The following is a 23,257-nucleotide window of genomic DNA, read 5'->3' on the forward strand; positions in this document are numbered from 1 at the left end:
TACTATTATAAAGTCTGCCAAAGGTTCTCAGATACTGTAGCTGTGTCCCAATTCAGGGGCTGCAGCCTTCGGAGGCTGCATTTGAAGGCCAGTTACGTCACAGCGCTGCGCGAAGGCTGTCCCAATTCGTCCAAATTCGAAGGCTCCTCCAAATGCAGCCGACAAATGCGTCCTCCTTTTCCCTGTATTCGGAGGATGCACCGCTACTATCCTTCGCGGCCTCCCATATCCCAAGATGCTTTGCGCGCCGCTGTTCAATAACAATGGCGGCGAACAACGGCAGCGGCAGCAGCACCGGCACCGGCACCGGCACCGGCAGCAGTGCCGAGTACACATTTAAATGTAAGTAACGGCTTTTTGCTTAACGCCAAAAGTTCAAGGGGCCTTAAAATATATTTGACTGTTAAAATACGTGAAGTTAATAATGCTAATATACGTAACCACCGGAATGAAGGGCCAGCTACGTGATGTAGCTTAAGGCTAACCTGTTGATACGAGGAGCTCCGTTAACGTTAGCCTTTAAAAGTAACGTTAAAGCCTAAAACCCTTCATTTTCAAATGTTACAAGCTCGGATGGTAACTTATATTTTATTGTAACTGTGGATATGTTGTAGGCTGTGTATACCTCACATCAGGTTAATTTGTTCTCGTTGTAAGTAGTGTAGGCTCTTCTCCTCTCCTGCGCCCAAAGCTGAATGCAGCTATAACGTTAACGATGGGTTGTTAGACCCGCTGTATTTCTAGGCTGTAAAACTGTAAACGTTTGGATTGAATACATAGCTTACCTTAGGAGCAATATTACTGTTAATATCGTTATTATATCGTACAATCGTTTTGTCTGTTGACAGTACAGGACAGGTGCTTTACATGTCATTTTGTTGTAGGGAGCAAGGAGCAGACGGAGGAGTTTATTAAACTCCGGGGCCAGAACGACCATTTGTTCACAGGGGCCAAAAACACAGCCACACTTGGATGGAGGTAACTGTTAAGGCATAAATAAATAGCCCATTTGTTCTCTATACATATTTGTATGTAAAAGTTACATAAATTAACCCAAATCCTGTACAAAGATCAAAGTACAAATATTTAATCTTTTGATCACATTAAATGAATGTTGTTTTTGGATGGGGGTGGGAATATTATTATTATAAATATTATGTCTGTCCTGATGTCACTGATGAATCTTTACATATTTGTTATGCGATCTTGTGTGTTTACCTTTTGTCAATGCTTCTCTCTTGTTTAGAACAATCCTTCAAAAAATGGGCCTGGAGGGAAATGTGGAGCCCCAACAGGCCAAAAAGAAGTGGGACAATTTAAAAAAAAAAAAAAAGTATGTGCAGGTTTGGATAATGATATGAAAACTACATTTGTTTTACCCAAGTTAATAAATAATTTGATAAAGAAAAGTAGAAAAAACCTCCAAGGCACCTCATGGCATGGTCATATAAACCTTAAGAACACAGTCCTTCAACATGTTTTGGCATCAAGCCTTCATCAGGAAGTCAGACATTCATTTTCTTTGTTTCTTTATCACTACATGAATCCCATTCCAAAGAGCACCTCAAACAGGTTTTTTTTTTTGAGTCCATGAAGCACTCCTTTTTTTCAAGACTTTTTTAAATAAACACTTTACAGACAATTGCTGTTGTTTATGTGATTGATTTCCTCTGCCTTAGGAATGCAAAGATCGAGAGACAGGGCAGGGAGTCAGCGGGAAGCCCACTGCTGCTACCTGGCCCTGGTTTGTCCTCATGGATGAGATATTAGGACAGAGGCCATCCATTTCACCGCCTGTCCTAATTGCCTCCATCCCTGAGGACACACCAGGGCCAGGTGCTGCAGTGGGTAGGCAGCAGCAGCAGGAGGATGAGGATGAGGATGAGGAGGGTGAGGATGAGGAGAGGCAGCCAGGGCCACAGAACGCAGGAAGAAGAAAGAGGAAGAGAGATGAATTGCTGGAGTTGATCAGAGAGGACATGAGATTACAGAGGGAGAGTGAGGAAAGGAGAGAAAGAGAGAGCAGAGAGAGGATGGAGAGACTTTTTAGTTTATTAGAGAGAATGGTGGAGAGGCGTTGATTTTTTTTTTTTCTGTTTGATAAAGTTCTGTGTTATTTGTAATTTAAATTGTTAATTAAAAATATTGTATTGTTCCATTTATTTTCTGTTCCAAATATTGTATATAGTTTAATTAAAATCTTATAACCTTGTAACATTATCTGTTCCATTTCTTATTTTACAACTAAAGTAAACTTTTGAACTGCTTTTCAGTAACAAGAAAATAATTTATTTTTTGTGTAATTAACAAATATTTACAAAGTTACAATAACTATTTACAAGTGGGTATTCTTAACATGTAGAACTATTTACAAATGATCAGCAGAAATAACTATTTACAGAGAACATATATACAGTATTGGCTGAGCAGGAGTCCCTGGTGGTGCTGCTGGACAAGATGGGATGACACAATAAGGACCCTGGATTCTTCTGGCTGTGAGTGGGACATCATCTGGGAGGTGGGGGGTGTGGGATGCATGTCTCCACTGTCCACCACATCGTCCATCATCGGGGTTTGCAGGGCTGATGCAATCGACGGCTGCCATGTCACTAAAATGTTTTAAAAGAGAGGCAAGAATAAAATACTAATACTAAATACTAATGCACAACATTTTAAACATCCCACCACAAACTACTTCAACAAACAAAACTGTTTACAAAACACTTTAAATAGGAATAGCTTTAAAATTATTTAACTTGCCCTCTAAAGGTAGTCATGGTCGAGTACACCCTCCTCCAGGGCAGACACCTCGGCAGACAGCTGGTCCCGCCACGGTACACCACTGGCTGCCTCCAACTCGTTCTCCCCCTCATCCTCCGGCATGTCGTCCTGCACTTTATCCTCTGGGGCCATGATGTCACCAGCACCCAGGCAAATGTTGTGCAGGACGGCACATGCTGTTATGACCTGTAGAAAACAAGAGAAAACAAAAATTAAGTTAATGTAATTGTAATTTTATTTTAATTAATTCATTTACTGTTATTCACCATCCAACAATAATTCTGTTCTGTTGTGTAATAACATACGTGAGGCACAAAGGTGTGGTGCACCTCCAGCGCTTGGAGGAAGATGGCTCTGAACCTCGTCTTCATCATCCCAAAGGCACGCTCTATGATGGAGCGTGCCCTGGAGTGATGGGCGTTGAAGCGCTGGGCTCCCACACCTTGCACTGGTTGTTTGTAGGGAGTGATGGGGGGGAGTGGATGTTGGAGGCATGGGTATCCACCGTCTGCCAAGATGAAGTACCCTGGAGGAGGGTAGATGCCACGCCTGTACAGTGGGCTGTGCCGGAGGACCCTGGAGTCGTGCACCGACTCCAGGGTCCTCCGGCACAGCCCACTGTAATTTCAGACTGTATTGTCTGAAATTCCGACTGAATTTCAGACAATACGACAATTCTAATTAATGTTAAAGCTTAGACCAATAATGCTTTATCTGTCCATCTTTCCACTTTGGCTTCTCAATATGGTTTTGATGTTTAAAGACACAACATTTAATATTGATTTAAGTCAGGGTTATTTACAGGGTTCGTACACATTTTACTATTCAATTCAATCACTTTATAAGCTAAGCATTTAAACTAAATTAAAAGCACTTTTCAGACCTTGAAAAACACAGCGTTAAAATTACAGCATTTTCAAAGATTTTAGATTTTAAGCACCTGTACGAACCCTGTATCAAGTCTTGTGGTTAAATGACATTAATCAATCTATTCTTAATATGGCTTGTCATTTAACTGTATCGTTTATTAACGGGTATATTAATTACCACGGACTACGCTAGCTATGTATGAACATTAAAATAGGTTAAAATAACAGGTTTAACGTTACCTCCCCACGGCTCTCTCTCAGCCGGAGATAAACAAGCCGCTGGTGTCGCTGTCGCCGCAGCCGCCTCTCCTCTTCCTCCAACAAAAAAAATAAAAAAACAAACAAAAACAAAACCTCTGGCTCCACCATTGTCGTCTGTCAGTTGTCGTTTCTTTGTTGTCTGTCAGTTGTCGTGACTGTGTTGTCTGTCAGTTGTATTTTCTGTAATGACCGGTGTTTTTCCCGGGCTTGGCCGGCAGAAGTGATGACGTCGTGACGCAATCAGGAAATGCTCACGTAGGCTAGACCGTCCCATTTATCGACGGTTGACCCAGCCTTCGGAGGAGCCTCCGAAGCCGTTGCCTCCGTAGACCGCGTAGGCTGGGTCCTCCGAAGACTGCAGCCCCTGAATTGGGACACAGCTTGTGATTACATGACAACGTGGCTGCTTGTGTTGTCACCTTGTACAAGTGTACCAAGTTCCATGCTTTTCTGAAAAAGTGAACGGTTGTTTTGCATATCATCCGGACTATGGGTTGCTATGGTAACAACATAGGCAACAATCACACTGTCAAGTCACGGAACAGACAGATTATTTCAGTCTGACTCCACAGACTGTTCTCTGTGTTGTCCTCCATCCTGCTCTGCTCGTAGCAGCCTGGGGTCTGCTCAGCCACATATCTTCCGTCTCTCTGACTTTGACATCGTGACATCGTGTGTCGCGCTGTGAGTGACAAAAGGCACTTTGAAATCCGATTTAAGCAGCCAGAGTGTCCGGTGTTCTGGAGGTTATACTAAGGACTGTATATGAACTGGATGGAAACTCTTGTGGCCACTGGGGGGCATCAGTTAAAATGCATGAGTCCAGATGATGTTCCTTTAATTCCTTTATTGTCGTTCAAGAATGTTGAGGGTGTGAGTGTGATGGATGATTAGTTGTGTTGATGAAATGTGTGTGTGTATGTGGGTGTGTGGTTCTGTAACAGAGAATAAGAAAACACATTTATCAGAACAGCACATCATTTTAGCTGTACACTGGGCTACCAGTAGTGGTAAATAACCAATGAAATAATAGTGAATCATCCTCTTGATTTACATCAACCGATAATATACACCAATAATATAAACATACACATGTGAGAGACTGCTATTAGCAATTATTAGCTTTAGCAAGCTAACTGGATAGCCGGAATAAACCATAATGAACAGCATAACGTGATTTGACAACCATAAACATTACACTTACTGGTATATGAACGCACACGTCTAGCTCCCGACAGGAACGAGAACAATAATAATCCCAACGAAAGTCTCTCTTTCTCTCAGTAGCACGCTTCCCCTGATTCATCAGCTCACTCTGCGATGGCTCCTTTTTGTCAGCAGGGGGCGCAGCTCTGCTGCTCATTGTCCCATTTACCTTTTCTAAGGCTGTCCTTCAGCACAGCCGCCCCCAAATTTGTCCATCAAATTTGTCACCTTAAAGCTATGGTCTACGATTTGAAAGATTTGTTATTATTATTAACATAATTTAGATGGTGGTTATGACCCAATAGTACCACCTACACAATGTGAAGAGTAAAAGGAACCAAAAAAATCCATTCTCTCTAGTGTCTGTAAAACTGAAAAGACATTGACCAATAGGAACCATCCGGCCCGGATGGCTCCTATTGGATCAATTTTCCGATCCAATCCTCGCTCACTCTCCTGCTCCTGCTCACGTCTGGTCCCGACCTACCTCCGCATTTGAAACTACAAGCGGACGAGAGGTTTGTTTTACTCTGAGCAGTTCAGCTGCCTCTGCTTGCCCCACTGACAAAGAGTCAAAGAAAGAAAGTCTGTCAATGAAAAGACACAAACCGGAGATGTGAAACAAAGGGGAATAAACATTGGGTCATCATTTGAACGGTGGCGAAAGGTCCGTGAAGATATGGACCCGATGCTGATACAGCGGCGTTTTTGTTGAGCAGGTAATCTTCGTCTTTATTGTGGATGTTGTGACACAGATAACTTTCATGCCGATGCTGGCTTATGACTGTGAAAGCTAGTTAGTTTGTTTCTGTGTTATTAGACGGTGTCTGTCTCTGCAGTATTGTCAACACTTGTTTACTTGTTCGACGGAGACGTTAGCCTCTAAGCTAACAACAAGCTAACATTGCTAACATGTTTACACCAAATTAGCCTATTTATTAGCTCGTGGCAGCTAAATGAAGCAGCAAGTAAGATGGATGAAGGGATGGAGCACGCTTCCCCTGACTCATCAGCTCACTCTGCGATGGCTCCTTTTTGTCAGCAGGGGGCGCAGATCTGCTGCTCAATATCCCATTTACCTTTTCTAAGGCTGTCCTTCAGCACATCCGGACTTAGACGCATCTGTAGAAATCTGATTTGAATCGCATTTCAAGCCACCTCCAAATGTGGGTTGGATCCAATTTGCAAAAACACATTTCATGTGGTTTTATTAGTCAGGACTTACGAAAATCAATCTGGATAGAGTCAAGTCAGCATATGTTGCTCCAAAACTTGCATGTTCTTTTCAGCATTAATGGTTCCAGATGTACAAGTTTCCCATACCATGGGCACTGACACACTCCCATACCATCACAGATGCTGGACTGGTAGAAATCTGTTTCGTCCTTTTCCTCTTTAGCCCTGAGGACACAACAACTTCATTAATGCTTGCCCGGGACAAGTAAACCCAAGTGAAAAATAAATGTGATGTCTAATCTAATGTTATTTGAAAATTTAACCGTGTAGAAAAACTGTGTAGCTACTTTACAGTTTTTTTGTGTGTACTTTAGAGTCTAACTCTAGGATCAAGCCGTCAAATACAGCATAATGTTACTAACACAAAATATCTCTGGAATGCGACATATAAGAACTTTATTTGTAATAACCTAATGCTAACGCTACTGTTTAAGTGGCTCTAATGCGATCTTATCCCTTTCAGAAGCTTTCTAATCCAGCCATGGACTGCAGTGTCTTTTTGGAGACTTTGTTAAATAACAACATAATGTTCAATCTGATACTGAATGTCTTCTGTGATTATTTATCCAATTTTACATTTTAAAATGGCTGCTTTTGCTGTTAGCATGGTTGTTATCCATTTGATGGCAATCCCATGATGCCTTGTGTTGAGTATGTCAACCAATAAAGAGGCTGTGCTCCTGACGTTTGCTTGCATCGTTTTAAAGCAGAGGCTAGTTGTCCTAAACTGTACACGCATACCGTATCAAAGCTTGTTAATCACAATTATTTTATCAGAATCAAAAGACAATATAACTAAGTAGCCAGCTGGATGAGTAGTTGGCTGTTCAGCTGGCAGCTGGCACTTATGGACAGCTCTTGGTAAGAAGAGAAACCGTATTGCAGGTACAGCTACTGGGGGGATACTGTGAATCAAAACCTGCACTCACCTTCCATTGGTTGGCCAGAAGTTTACCCCTTGCACAACCAGAGCCCTCTGTAAACCCAACTCTGTATGCTGCAGCACTCTGCTCTTGCTGTAAGCACTGTTCTCCCAGCAGCTTTTATCATGGCTGACTTTCTTCACTGGAGCTCTGCTGAAAGCTGCATACCAATGTGATCTCATGCAGCCAACCCTGACGGGACTCAGTTTTGACAGACAGCAGGGAGAGATTGCTCCTCTGTGCAGCAGGAGAGAGCCATTTTAGTTTGTGCTGCAATTTCATCACATTAACCTCAATCAAATTGGCATTTGAACTAAATCAGTCATTGACTGATTCATGGGTGGAGGAGGGTGGACAAGATACTGAATCTTTTCCTGATAGTGACATATAATTTGTTTGTGTGGAGAAATTGCCTTTGGTCAAATGGGCAGATATTGCATATCTTACCAACAAGTCTGATGAAAAATGATGAAAAATAGGCTGTTGCCTTCCAGCAGAGCCAGCCCGAGGCATAAGCGAACTAAGCGGCTGCTTGGGGCCCCCTGGCCACATCATAGTGTGACATTTGTGTCAATAATTGTCAAGCACAGGTGACTCCGTGGTGGTGGGAGGGGGGGCGAAAATCAAATTCTGCTTAGGGCCTCCAAAAGGCTTGGGCCGACACTGCCTTCCAGAATGACCCATATGAGCTCTTTCTGCTCTGTTGGTAAGATGACATTGTTTATCAGTGGCCTCCAGTAACCTATAATGAGGGTATGCTTAACTGCTCAAATTTACTACACATATGGCCTGAGCTTAAAAAAAAAATGCTGCTGCCCTAACAGAATCCACAGGACCTCAAGAGATACCTTATCAGGGAAACAGGAAACCTACACACAAGTCAACAAAACAATGTCTGCTCAAGGTCTATTTACTCACTTGTTCTGACATTTTTAACCATTTCGCACAGTCTTTGGTGAGACTATACACCAATCTGGTGTACATTGAGAACAAAATTAAAAGGCTATAGCATAAATAAATAAAATATAAAATATTGAACATAATAAAATGTAACACTGAGCTTCGGCTCTGCTGTCTGGTGATTAGTCCAGTCCTGACAACATTATACAGCTTTTGACTATACAATGTAAACAAAAGCCTATAGGCTATTTTCGGTAGTCAACATAATCCATTGCTGTCAATCTTGTTTAGGCCTGAATTGTAACCACACCTTTCCTAAGAGACTAGATAATCACTGTCTGTAATCATTGTCTGTATTGTATTGTTTTACAATTGTATGAACCTATAAAGAGCACTGGTATGCCTATAGTGTGAGGACTGACTAGTCACACAGAGGTTGCTACTGCTGTAAAACACGAGTTTCATTCAGTGCACACTCATATGAATGCATGTTCATGCATGACATGGTTATCGTTTCCAAGCTGTAGTTCATAAATACCACATTGAGGTTTATCAAAAGTGATGTATAAAATGAGTTGTATTTTAGCCGGTAACCCTTTCTTTTACAGTCCCCTAATTACCAGGTATTTACCTGGTAAATTCATGGTAACAAAAAAGTGTAACTAGGTAATTACCAATGGAACTTGAAACTATGGCCGAAGAACTGGGCATTTACCTGGTAACTATATGGCAAATTATAGTGTGTTATTGGGTAATTACTGCTGGTAAATAAGAAGGTAAGTACAATGAAACTATGGCCAAAATACTGGGCATTTACCTGGTAACTATATGGTAAATTTGAGTGCATTATTGGGTTATAAGCTGGTAATAAGCAGGTAGCTACAGTCCCCTAATTACTAGCTATTAACCCAGTACATATATGGTAACAAAAATGTGTTACTAGGTATTAACCACTGTAATAAGAAGTTAAGTAAAATGAAACCATGGCCAAAGTACTGGGTATTTACCCAGTAAATTATAAGCGTTATTGGTAATAACTACTGGTAATAAGTGGGTAAATACAGCGAATCTACGGCTGAAATACTAGGTATTTATCTGGTAAATTATATTGTGTTATTGGGAAGTATTTCCCTGTTGTATGTATGGTAAATTAAGATTGTTTGTAGATACCTTCCCTTTGCCATTGAATAAGCACAAACTTGTACCATGTAGGTTCTGATATATTACTATGTAATACACGATAATTCACCCAGTAAGTAAAGTAAAACTGTCATGTAAAAGAAAGCCTTGTTTGTTTCCATGTAATTACCATGTTCTTACATATATAATGTGTAATAGATAACTCACCTCACTGGTAAATAAACACAAACTTGTACCATGTAGGTTCTGATATATTACTATGTAATACATGATCATTTACTCAGTAAGTAAAGTAAAACTGTACTGTAAAAGGAAGCCTTGCTTGTTTCGATGCTATTACTATGTTCTTACTAAGTCCTTTGTAATAGAATATTCCATTGTCTATGCAGTTAAATGAATTTGTACCATTCATGTTCCATGACATTACTAAGTAAAATGTGACAAATTACCCAGTTAGTAAGATGAAAATGCACTGTAAAAGGAAGCCTTGCTTGTTTCCATTCTGTTAACAGGCTCTTGCCATATAATTTGTAATAGATTATGCCCTTTTCCATGCAAAGAACACAAACTTGAACATTAAATTAAAGTAGTAGTAAAACATGTCAAATTACCCAGTGAGTAAGATGCAACTGTACCACACAAAAGGGAACGTTTAATACCAAGATGTAACAAAGGTACAGTGGAAACAGAACTCTTCAAAATGTTTAAAATCTGAAATAAAGTATGCTGCCGTACACGAGCAGACTGTAAAGTAGGCAAAGACAAACTTGGGGAAAACATACTATCTTTCACAAGACACTTGAAATTTGGGTTAGTGCAAAACTGTAGTTTCTGTAAAAAAAAAAAAAGTCTGCACTCTATAGGGATTTAAAATGAGAAAAAAAGGGGGAAAAAAAGCCTAACATACACAAAATGTTTCCAAAATGAATTAACAATGACGCTCTGCAAACTGGAAAACTGGCTTCAACTCCCTACCATAGGGAAAAACACATAACCCTTCCTAACTTTATAGTATAGTGTCTACTACTGAGTAGTGCGAACCCTCACTTTCTAAATTTACATTTTATGGGTAGCAGCTCAGACTTTTTTTTCATTTGTTTAATTTTTTCTTCAAGCGGTTTGTTACCCTCCAGGAAGGTCTTGCAGGTTTTGGCGTAGTTGCCTAAAGTGTCCTCCTCAGTGAACTCTGGCAGCAGCCCGAAATCTTCACCCTCTGCAGCAATCCACACCTCTGCAATGATTGCCGTTAAAGCGATTGTGTTCCTGTCCACGCTCAGCGATTCACAGCTGAGGCTGATGCTCCTTGTACGCCGAAATTCTTTTAATAGAGCTCTGTATCGGTGTATGACGTCCTCTGGACTCTGAACTACAAGACAGATTATAAAATATGATCTATTAACATTATATCATAATCACACAAACATTAATAATCTTGATTTTACATAACAGGACATTCTAGAGTTTGAGAGGTAAATAAACTTATGTGATCTAGTCTCTGCACTCCTCTCCTTCACTCTCCTCTTATAAAAGTGATTAATTCAATAAATAGTGATTTATGATAGGCCCAGCCTATTGTGTGTGTGCACACTGGCATTGAACTTCTGCCCAAAGAAAATCAGTCAACACATGAGGGTGCTACATTGAAACTAGGGTAGAAACTACCCTTCAGTCAGGATCACTTTGTCAAAAATAATCTTGCACATGTTGTATTTGGCGGTAAGGTTCTGTTCTGGGGACTCCCTGCTCTTCCATGTGCTTGCATGTAAAGCCTTGAGGCAGGAAGAGCACCCCCCCTGCCCTTCACCAGCCATCATGAATGGCCTATAAGCAGGGAGTGCAGCAGCAAAACCCAGACAGAGCAGACAGCAGCAATGACAATGAACAGGCGGAAAGCACAACAGGGGGAGCTGGGGGCGGCGGTGGGTTGAAGTCGGCTAGTGGAGGAAGCAGCAAGAGAAGCCAGGCGAGAGCAGTTTAAATACTGAGCTTTGAAAGTGATTAGCCAATAGGAGCATTGGGGAAGTCAGCTGAGTGATCAGCTGATGGGGCTAGGCTTGCTTGCTGCTGACAGCTGATATAGAGCGTGACATTGTGGCCTGCCTGAACTAACCCTATGCTTTATGAATATAAAAGATTGTAACACTGAAATTAAAATGTTCCATAGACTAAACTAGGTCCATTTTTGTCACCTGGACCATGTATAATAATCTGAAGGCTTCATGCGAAAAGCCATTAGCCACCCACCGTGACCGACTCCATACTGGAGCACATACCAATACAGATGGTCCCGGATCAACACAGGACAATCAGAGAAATATAAAACAGAAAAGGCCATTTGAAGTTTTAAAAAAATAATAATTTGCATTCAAAAACTGTGGGTTTAAAACATTTCCGACTTTACTTTGAAGATCTCTGTGGGCCTTAATTGCTCTTGTTCTGTTTAACTAATACACAGTGTTTATAACAAATAGGTATTGTACTAAATTCTGTGTAGGACATGGCCAATATTAAAAATCAGTTTGCATCATAGTTGCTGACGATACCCTTGCCCTTGGCAATACCCTGAACTATGATAACCTACAAGCCTAATATGACTGTATAATATAAGATGATTGTGAGCCATCCTTTTCATAATGATGAAAGTTACCTCTTTTTCCAAATTTTGCAGGGTTTTTCTTGCTCTTATTCTTTCTCTTCTTCTTCTTCCTCTTTTCTTCAGAGGAGGAGGAGTCTGACTCAGAGTCAGATGTTGAAGAGTCTGAGGAATCCATGAGCCTCCTTTTGTCGGACCCTTGACAGAGTAACAAAAATGATAAAATAATTATTTTTCTAATAATTCTTTTTTCTGATTTTGCACTTAAAAAAAATGATCTTATTGTAGCGTATTTATATTATTTGTGTGATATGGATACAAAATAAGCAATCTCATTTAGGCTCCTAATAGCCTTCCTTGTTGTTTTTGGGAAGAACACTGTCTGGATACCTTTTGAAGATGTTGAGGGTCTGGTCTTCACTGGGTTGAGACCTTTCGCCCTAAGGAAATCCCGCTCCTCTTTCAGAAGTCGGTTTTCCTCTTTCAGAAGGCGGTTCTCCTCTTTTAGCAATCTATAATCCTCCTTGATCCTAGCCACGGTTGGGGCAGTGGTTGGAGCAGATGGCTGTGCAATCTCTTCCACTAAAAATGATGCAATGGGAAATTATTTCATATTTATATATATTAGGGCTGTAATAATGGGGGGGGGGACCATGCCTGGATATAATGGATAGTACAGGTCAGTAAATGCCAACCGAGGGCACTACCCCTTGTGACAGGGGCAGCACCAATTACCCCTTTTACCCCAGGAAAAACCCTTCCTGTAACCAAAAGCTACACATAAAATACTTTTGTAGTATTTACATCCTTTGCCATAAAAAAATAAGTTACCTTCATTACCAGACTGCAGCATGTCATCATCTGGTGGGTTGCTGGTTCGTTTCGACTTGGTTTGTCTCTCACCCCGTGTCAATGGCATGACTAAATGTAAAAGAAAGAAAGAAAGACTAAGTTAGTCTGTTTTAGCACTTGGACTGTACTTACTAACAGGTGGCAAAAGTACTCACACTCTGTACTTAAGTAGAAGTACAGATACTTGTGTAAAAAAAGACTCAACTCCTTTACTTAAATAAGAGTAAAAAAGTACAGACTCTGAAATGTACTTAAGTACAAAAGTAAAAAGTAAAAATGAATTTAACTGTCAATTATATGCAATACCCTTTTTGATAACTTGGCAAAACGAAAAAAAAATTCTGCACACAAAATAGTTTCCCTCTATTATTAACAACTTGCATAGTGCTCGTACTGAGAAAAGGAAAGTCACTGGACACAGCTTTACTGCAAGCTAAATTCAAACAGTTAACTTATCCTGCATTATCAAAATACCTTGACAAAATGCTTCTTCTTGCCAGGATAGTAGGAAAACGTGATGTGTTGCCACTTCCTGCTGGCGCCTTCCTCTTCTACCGGGCGACAGCCCAAAACCTCGTCAAAAACCGCGAGAATGCACAAAAAACGCCCCAAATGGTTTTGCCTTGTTATCTCATGTAGCTACACAGTACACTAGAACTGCCAAGATGGTCTCACAGACCATTTGGGTTTTTCTTTTGTAAATAACTTCGTTTACATTAAAACTATATGTCTCTCAGTCCGTGACTTTCCCTAAATATATGTGTTTAATGGTTTCTGAAGCTTACTGTACAACTTATTAAAATGAAACAAACTTGATTTCTGAGCATTTCGGACGGCCAATAGCGGTCATATTGACCGCTGCATATAAACGGCAGTTACAGACCACTGTGTCCAGCTGTGGTCACAGCAATTACGACAATGTTTTCATTTAATGTTTTTTGCTCATCTATTTATTTTCTCACTTGTAATGTTTTCATACCATCACATTTATTTTTACCGGTATATGTGACTCGGGAGTGAGCAAGCGTGCGTGCGTGCGTGCGTGCAAGCAAGAGAAAGAGAGGAGACACCGGGCGTGTACGGCCAAAAACTGAAACGGGCCGGTTAGAAATTAAAAGTGGGCAATCACAGAATACAGGATATGTCCAGGAAACTCAGGACGTGAGTGAGGGAGGATCGGATGGTGGCTCAGGTAGGGATGAGGACACTGTCACTGTAAGCTGCACATCTGTCAGCTGCACACCTGCCGGGCGAGCCTCTGTGGGGGGAGCCAATGAATGGAATAGTCCATTAAATGGAATTAAACAGTTGGTAAGGGTAGTTGCGTAATAACAGTAAACGTGTATCATTAACTGAAATAAAATATAACATTTAAAATTTGTACTTGGCATTACCGCGATCTAATGATTCAATGATTCTGTTTTTGCGCTATCCTACTCTCCTCCCCCCAACACCAAGTTCAGAATGGTATGTTCCTAGAGATCAGGTGGAAATTTTGAAAAAAATTCCCACGCAGGTGGTGGTTATGCATCCGGAAAGCTGGTGCCCCCCGCCATAAAAAAACAAAGAAGAAGAAGAACGCCCGCACAAAGCACTTAATGTGTGAATATTTCAGTAGGCCTAATATGACATTGACAAGAACATTAATTAAGAAGACAGCGCAAGGGGGTAAAAAGTTAATAAGATGGTTGCAGACAGAGAGGTTGTTGGCAAGGAAGAAACGATGCCCTGTGGGCAACAACAGGATGAAATTCAAAAGAACCAACACGACCAAGGATGGATATAGGTGGTAAGTAAGGATCAATATGCCATTATATTGTAACATTCAAATTGATCAAATCTTAACAGATTATCTTCATTTAGATTTTACTCTAGCTATTGTTTCTTTTATATCAGACTAAACTCATGAAAGAAAAGACTAAATGAACTTATGTGAGCTATCTTTATGTAGGTTTAATTATTTATTATTATTTATTTATTTATTTAACATTATACATTTTTTAAAAGACAAGTGTAACCATGGCGATACTATGACAAACTGTTATGTACAGGTGCTGTAGAAGAAGAACCACAAGGGCAGGGCCATCACGAGGTCCATCAGAGAGGGCTCAGTTTTCTCCAGATCACATATTCCATTACCATCATGGATGAAAGTTATGCACAGGTTAGGTCCTCTCTCTCTCTCTCTCTCTCTCTCTCTCTCTCTCTCTGTCTTACACTGTTCAGTTGTAGTGTTTCAGAAAAAACGCAATTGATGATATGTTGATAGTTGTCACATTTAGTCATTTTTGTCTCAGTTTGTCACAGGGCTTGAGGAAGAGACAAGTAGACATGATAGAGGATGGAGTATGTGGAAGCAGCAAATCACTGACCAGAGTAACTACGCTGTTGCGAAAAATCTGTAGTAAGCAGTTAGGCGACTGGAAGACGGAAAATTAGAATTGGAGAGAGGAGAGCTTTTGTAGCAATAGATGAGAGTAAATTCACACACAAACAGAAGGTAAGGTCTGTTTATGAAAGTAAAATAGTCATTTCTGTTGTGTAAGTACAGTACATCTGAATTACTACAGTACTATAAATACATTGGAAACAGGTTTTCATAGAGTACAATACTCCACCCAAATGTATCTATATTAATCTAAGATTAGAATCACTTCAGGTCCTGTTGATCACTCTCAATGCTGTTGGTAATACTGCATTACATACGTCTATTTCATAGCATACAAATATTTATAATCAATTTTGCTTAGAAAAATATGACACCTAAAAATTTGGATTTGGACGCTAGCCCTATGAAATGTCATATGCCAGGTAGCACTACCATGATAATGGGGGTGAATCAGACAGCCCTGAAGTGAGTCTAACACTATAATTTCAGATGAATTTCATAAAAGCATGACATTTTGCTTATTTTCAGTATGGATGTGGACGACGTGGACCCACCTGGCGAAGACGCTCGTGGGTCTTTGGAATGCTGGAAGTGAAGAGGTCCCGTAGACGTCCTGTCTTAAAGCTGGTGGAAAATCGATCCAGGATGCAGTTACTCACAATAATCCGAAAATATATCAGACCTGGAAGTGAGGTGATTAGTGATTCCTGGAGTGCCTACAACAGATTGTCACGTGAAGAATACATCCACTATCAGGTGAATCACCAGAGACATTTTGTACACCCTGGAAGTGGTGCTCACACACAGAATATTGAACGGGCATGGCGAAGTTACAAAGAGGACATCTACAGATACAGGGGAAACCTGACAGAGAGGGCCTTGAAAATGAACTTACGGTTCATAGAATGGAACCACTGGCTTGGAAAGGAGCATAGGAAAGGCATTCTTGGACGCTTATTTAAAGACATAAGGGCATGTTACAAAGTGTAACAACCTTCCAACCCTAATAAAATGTGACAAGCTGATAATTGATGAGCTAATTGACTGATTAAGTTTCTCTTGTTTCAGAAACTGTTATTAATTGTTCAACAATGTAAACTTCAGCACACTTGTTACTTTCGGCATAGAAGGAGCATCAGCCTCAGCTGTGAATCGCTGAGTGCGGACAGGAACACAATCGCCTTAACTTACCATCATTACAGAGGGTGAAGATTTCGGGCTGCTGCCAGAGTTCACTGAGGAGGACATTGTCTTCTGTTCAGTTAAATCTTGAATATAGCTGTTTCCCCTCGCTTCCAGTTTATGTTACGCACTTTTTCAAAACAATAAGATCTAACGTGATTTGCAGTGAAACCGCTGGCTGATCTGAGTGACAGACTAAAATTACTGTAAGGCAGTTACATTTAACCACCGTTATCTATAATACTTTACAAAAACCTTCATGAAAAAACGGTCAACTAATATAGTTAAAAAATATATAATTACATTAATTTACAAGCCATTTATTAAGCAATTGTGTAGTGTATAATTGCACCTGATGTTTATAATACTTTGTAAATGGTTAATAAATACTGTGTAGTTCATCTTTAAATATTATCTTGATGGCCATTTTAAAGTTGCAACTGATGTTTATAGACCTTTACAATTGCTTAAGGGAGCATTCATTGTTTTTTAACAGTGAAACAACTATTAACTAACTTTTCATTAACTATAAATTCACCATTTCACCCTAGTTCTTAACGCACTGAGATGGGATTGATTCCAAAATGCTCTCATCATAAATTAAACAAATTGTTCTTTTTCCACCAAAATTTAACTAAAATCAAGACACAGTAGGAAACATTTTGAAGAGTTCTGTTTTTGTTTTTTTGTTTAATTGTATAATTTTGATGCTACCATACAGCTGCCCCTAGCACGCAATTGAAAATTATTTTGACCCGAAAACGTAACTACGGTAAATCTTAAAAGTGGATTTTTCGTCGTAATTATGCTTTTACACGAAGGTTTGACTGGGATACATTTTGGCGAGAGTTACACTTTAAGCCTCACTTGTAGTCGTGTCTTCCTTAAAGGATAACTACCGTTTTTTACAACCTGGACCTTATTTCTAGCATAAAATACGATGCTTTACTCATCCAGATAACTTTGGTGTCATTTGGCGTCGTTCATTAAGAAAACGGGCAAAAGTGGGCGTTTTCTGAGGGAAATCCTCCTTCTGCAGGCAGGTAAAGAGAGGCTGGTTGCACAGCATCTTCTCTGGATTTGGAGCGTGTTTGGTGAACGCGGCGCAGTTTTGGCTCGTCCAGCGAGATGAAAGACTGCAGCCTAAGCGGGAAAAATCCAGACATCTGTAGGCTCCCTTATGAGTATTAGTTGCATAGGCGAAAGCTGATGCTTCCAGCAACACGTAACTCTGGGACTGCGTTGAAATGGGTGACGCTGTATTTATCTCCTCCGGCCTCGGCGGAAACTGACGCGTTCAAGTGCGCTCGCAGACAATGGGAGATGGGAGTTTCAAACCTGTGGGGCCTGTGACAAGCAGGCGCCACCTACTGGACATCAGGGTCGGTGCACTTTCCTTTGTTTAGCAGGCTTTGTTAGTGCAAGGAGGCTGCATTTAAGCATTGAGCTACACTCGGGCCAATCTGACGTCAGAACCAGGGTTCTAAATTAACACCCGCCAACCCACCAAATGCGGGTTAAAAATCATTTTGGCGGGTGTTAATAAAAACTTACTAGCCAGTTTGGCCGGTGATGCATGAGGCAATCATGTCAGTCAGAGCCGCTCTACTGTTCTCGCTCCCTGGGCAGTACTGACTACATTTCCCATGAACACTGTCGTGATGCTACGTGATGACGTATAAGACGCCCATTGGCTGCGCGCAGGCAGTGCAACCAACCAGCGCGAGAAACCATGGAAACAGAAAACACAAAGAAGAAGAAGAAAAAGAATGAATGAACGGAGCAGAAGCTATCAAAAGAAGGGAGGGAGCTAGCTAAAGTAAATTAAAAAGTAGCCTAAACTTAAATTAAATGCGGCGGTGGTTGGTTGGACAGACGTCTGGGGGCGAGAAGAGGAAGGAGGCAGGGGATGAGATTGAGAATATCAACAATAATGCGTGCGAAACGAAAAAAAGAAAGTTCAATGCCAAATGGCTGACAGGTTGTGAATGGCTTGTGTTTGATCACGAAAATGTCGTCATGTTTTGTTATGACTGCTGCATATACGCAAAAGAAAAAAACAAAACAATTTCGTGGTGGGAACTAATAATTTTAAAGTCGAGGCTGTAAAAGACCATGAGAGTGCCTGGAGTCATCAGGAGAGCCTGATTAAATCCGCCAAAACAGGTCGTATTGAAGAGAGCCTTGCTGGGAGAAGCCTTTCTTTATTAAAAACGTCGGAGCTGGAGAAGATGTATGTGTATGTATTGTACTTGGATTGTGTTAATAAAATCCAAAATGTCAATTTAGATTGGTAACTTCAGAAAGTTACCAGCCAAATTGGCTGGTAATCAAAAAAGTTAATTTAGAACCCTGGTCAGAACCATGTGGACGGTCCCAACAGTAACAATAAAAACAGACTCCAATAATATGACAATAAATAAAAGCCTTAAAGGAATAGTTCACTCTAAAACAAAATTCAGTCATTATCGACTCACCCACATGCTGATGAGATCTCCGGTGTAGTTTCTTATTCCTCAAAGTGCAGCTGGAGACCTGCGGGGGTACCCTCCGGCAGGAATAATCCATATAACGAGCATAAGTGGCGACCGAGAGGAAAAGGTCCATAAAACTACACAAAAACTTTGTAATATTCCTCCATACTGCTTGTCCGCTGCAATCCAAGTGTCCTGAAGTGGCGACATCCAGAGTTTACTCGAAACAACGTCATTTAGTACATTTTTCTAGCCTAAACAGTCACTATGCTACATCTGCCTGGAGGCACGCTCCACGATCATGCGAGTCTCCCTCACAGCCGATTGCACTACGGAAGCCGCGCCGGACAAGATGAACGAGACTCGCGATAGAAACACACCGGTATTTACTTCCTGCTTTGAGCGACCGCGCGACAAACAAACACGAGAGGGATCTGCCTGCACTAGTGATTTGAAACTTTGACACTCACAGCATATGGATTATTCCTGCTGGAGGGTACCCCCGCGGGTCTCCAGTAGGGATGGGCATTTCAAGCAGAACTACTATTCGATAATCACAGGGAACTAATCGATTATTTTTCGACTAATCCCCCCCGCCGCCGCAGCATAGACAGAAAGAGACCCACGTTTTTCATAATATGATTCCGTTGTCAGTGCTGTCCATGAATCAGTGGTCAAAGACAGTTTTTCAAAGCTCGTTAACCGAGTGGACAGCTCACTTGCATTAGCATCAAAAAGTTTTTCAAGTCTTGCTGTAATGTTTTTTCTTGATGGGAATGTGAGCTCTGGCTCAACAAATGCCATCAAACTTCGAAAACCCTCACCTTCAACGAAGCTGATGGGGAGCATGTCTTTTGCAATCATCTTTGAAATGAGGGACGTCGTTTGCTCCGCATGTCTGGCATCAAATGTACTTCGTCTAGTGTGATAGCTGGCCATTGACTGTTGCTGTGACAACGGGCCTCCGCTTTCTATCGGGCGCTTCGCTCTCATATGACTGTGCATGGCTGTCGTAGACTTGTGATATGCAAGCTTTGCCTCGCAGAGATTACACTGCACCTCTGTTTCATTAGTTTTTTTGAAATAGTTCCACACTGAACTTTTGGACGGCTGCAGCACTCTCTCCATGGCTCCTGCTTGTTTCTTCTTCTACGGTGGCATCTAACGTCAGCCCATCACACAGCGTATCAAATGCTATACTGCCCCCGTGCGGAAGGCACCAGTAAATCAAAGGAATATTTTTTTCAGACATGGTTTACTAATCGATTATTTATGATTTAACGACTATTTGAACAATCGAAAATCATTGTCCATCCCTAGTCTCCAGCTGCACTTTGAGGAATAAGAAACTACACCGGAGATCTCATCAGCATGTGGGTGAGTCGATAATGACTGAATTTTGTTTTAGAGTGAACTATTCTTTTAATATTAAAGTAAGAGTAATCAAAGAAGATATGACATGACATTAAAAATCAATGAAGCAATTAATCAAGTAAAGATGTGGCTCGCCTTATCTGCTCTATCAGGACATTCGTCTCTCAGGCCACACTCCTAGACCATTTTTGAAAGGAATTTGTCTGATGGGGAATAACATACTTTCTTTCCTTTGTTTGTAAACAAGTTTATTATTTTTTATTAAAGACATACTGTATGTATATTTTTCCTTCCTTCCTCTTTTAATATTATCATCATCATTTGTTCCCCTTTCCCCCATGCCCCTCTTAGAGGAAGGGGGTTAGATGCATACCACATCTCAACTTGACCCCACCAGAGACACCTGCACACTTGACCGACTAGGAGTGACGGTTATGATAGAACTGTGGTTCAAACTATTCGTCTTCTTCCTCTTGTCCGTGTTATCCTAAAAGTTAGACTTCCAGTTCACTCTTGACCTTTGAAGCTTGGAAACATTGATTTACATTTAGAAAGACATGCGTATGAGATCATATTTCCCTGCTTCTGCTGCTTTACTCCCACCTGATCAAAAGGGTAAAGCCTGCAAGATTAATAGCAACAGTACTAAAGATATGTGGCAAGAGATTCAAAATGAGACAGGCTACAAAAGCAGGACCCATCTCTTGTGTGAGGTCACATTCCCACATGAGCTGAACACATTTTATGCTCACTTTGATCTCCTGAACTAAGGCTTAGCTGTAAAGTCCTCGGGAGGACCAGCCACTGTCAGTAACCACAGTGGATGGGAGAAAAATCCTGCTGTCCATGTCTAAAACATTCACCAGCTAGCTGATGTTATTACTGACATTTTAACATCAACCGCTGTCTGTGTCTGGTTAAGGAAAGCTGGGAGACGGGTCCAAGCACCAGCAAAAACGAGGTACAGCACGTCCTGGACCTGCGAGCAAAGCTCTATGCACTGGGTAAGTTGTCACGAGAGCATTTGCTCCAGGCCCAGGAGCGTCAACAACGGCTGTACAACAGAGGGGCTAAACTCAGACAGTTTTCACCGGGAGATAAAGTGCTTGTATTACTCCCCTCCTCTAGCTCCAAATTGCTCGCCAAGTGGCAAGGGCCCTTTGTGGTCACACGGCAAGTGGGGGATGTTGACTATGAGGTGGTGCGTTCTGACAGGGGTGGGGCCACACAAATTTACCACCTCAACCTCCTTAAAGCCTGGAGGGAGGTGACACCTCTGGCAACCACGGTGATCGAGAGGGATGAGTTGGGACCGGAGGTAGCTAATTCAAACCAGTCAGTGCCGGTCCCCATTGATGACCATCTCTCGCCAAGCCAGAGAGCAGATGTGGCCTCATTGCAGCAGCGTTTTGCTGATGTGTTCTCTCCCCTGCCAGGACACACCTGCCTCATACACCACCACATAGAAACACCCCCGGGTGTGACAGTCCGGTCACGACCCTATCGGCTGCCGGAACACAAGAGGAAAATTGTTCGGCGAGGCTTCAGGCCATGTTGGAGATGGGAGTAATAGAAGAGTCCAACAGTGACTGGTGTTGCCCCATCGTGCTGGTTCGCAAGTCCGATGGGTCAATACGGTTCTGTGTGGACTATCGCAGAGTCAACGAGGTGTCCAAATTCGATGCCTATCCAATGCCCCGGGTCGACGAACCCCTGGATCGGCTGGGCACGGCTCGCTTTTATACGACACAGGATTTTACCAAGGGCTACTGGCAGATTCCCTTGTCGCTAGAGTCCAAGGAAAAAACGGCCTTCTCCACTCCGTATGGTTTGTACCAGTTTGTCACACTTCAGTTCGGATTGTTCGGGGCCTCATGGACCGGGTGCTGCGGCCTCACTCTGCATATGCAGCAGGTGGGGGCAGTGCTCGAGTCTCTGAGGCAGGCGGGGCTCACGGCCAATCCGAAGAAGTGTGTGGTGGGATGGAGGGAGGTACGGTATTTGGGGTACCACCTGGGGGGCGGGCAGGTGCGGCCACAGGTGCAAAAGACCGCAGCAGTTGCAGCCTGCCCAATACCCAGGACAAATAAAGAGGTCAGGAGGTTTCTGGGGCTGGTCGTTGCTATAGGAGGTTCATTCCGGCTTTCTTGGAGCTGACCAGCCCCCTAACCGACCTGACCCGAAAGGGTGGCAGGATCCCGGCCTAAGTCGGGCGGTGGGGGTATGTGGCAGTGGGGTGTGGTTAAGGCGCCGGCTGCTGGAGGAGAGGGAGGATTGGCTCAGCCGGTGCTCAGACAGCTGGACAGAATCAGGTAATCAGTCAGCTATATAAGCACGCTTGCAACCTGGTTCTGGTCTCTTGCAGTAGGCTGCGTCCTGGGAGAGGACCAGAGCAGAGACGACAGCTGAGGCGGCAGATGCTCCAGACCCTCAGCCGTGAGAGAGACGGCTGTTCTGTTGTGTTTAATTGTGTTTCCTTCGTGAGCCACGTTGTCTGCCGGCCTGGAAATAAAACTGTCATCACCATCTAACGCTGTTTCCTCCTTCCTGCCCTTCCCGGTGAGCACTGAGGCTCACAATGTAATAACGCCTGAAAATGTAATAAAATTTGCACTTAACTCGATTGAAAATGTAATAAAACCCAATAATGTTATAACTTCACCAATAATGTAATAAAATAATCTGACTGATATTGTAATAACATTTTTACCAATAATGTAATACCTTATTACATTATTGGGAATTTATTACATTTTCAGGAGTTTTTTTTTCTTCAAAACTGATAATGTAATACTTGACAGATAATGTAATATATGTGTTCATTTTCAGTCCAGAGTTCTACATTTTGTGTTTTGAGAATCTAAGAATGTTATATACACTGGATTTGAAACAACAGAATAACTATTGGGTTAAATTGCAGACCTTGAGTACCATACAGCCATATGCATATGTGCAAATACTCAGTAAGACCAGGATGTTGTTGCATGTCCCTGAGTGGGTGATGGACTTACCTCCTTGGGAGCCCAGAACTCCAGCTCAGATATAAGCTTCTAAGTAGCACTGGAGACCCCAGGTAA

The 23,257-nt window shown here is 41.8% G+C and overlaps 2 protein-coding genes across 2 annotated transcripts; one reads left to right on the forward strand and one right to left on the reverse strand.

Annotated features, from left to right (window-relative positions):
• Positions 1-263: 263 nt before the first annotated feature.
• LOC311272428 (uncharacterized protein) lies at positions 264-2,150 on the forward strand (the record flags this gene model as incomplete). Its single annotated transcript, XM_084378816.1, has 4 exons — positions 264-342; positions 885-978; positions 1,247-1,333; positions 1,680-2,150. 4 exons carry the CDS (start codon positions 264-266, stop codon positions 1,768-1,770), a joined length of 351 nt encoding a protein of 116 aa, XP_084234942.1. The 3' UTR covers positions 1,771-2,150.
• A 209-nt stretch (positions 2,151-2,359) lies between these two features.
• LOC311272429 (uncharacterized protein) lies at positions 2,360-12,828 on the reverse strand (the record flags this gene model as incomplete). The annotated part of the gene is made up of 8 exons (XM_084378817.1): positions 2,360-2,609; positions 2,761-2,967; positions 3,087-3,307; positions 4,206-4,275; positions 4,439-4,593; positions 10,443-10,682; positions 12,300-12,491; positions 12,741-12,828. The coding sequence occupies 7 exons, from the start codon at positions 12,826-12,828 to the stop codon at positions 2,764-2,766; spliced, it is 1,170 nt and encodes a 389-aa protein (XP_084234943.1). The 3' UTR covers positions 2,360-2,609; positions 2,761-2,763.
• Between the last annotated feature and the right edge of the window lie 10,429 nt (positions 12,829-23,257).

Source organism: Pagrus pagrus (genome assembly GCF_965226575.1).
Source record: "Pagrus pagrus genome assembly, chromosome: 17".
Classification (NCBI taxonomy): Eukaryota; Metazoa; Chordata; class Actinopteri; order Spariformes; family Sparidae; genus Pagrus; species Pagrus pagrus.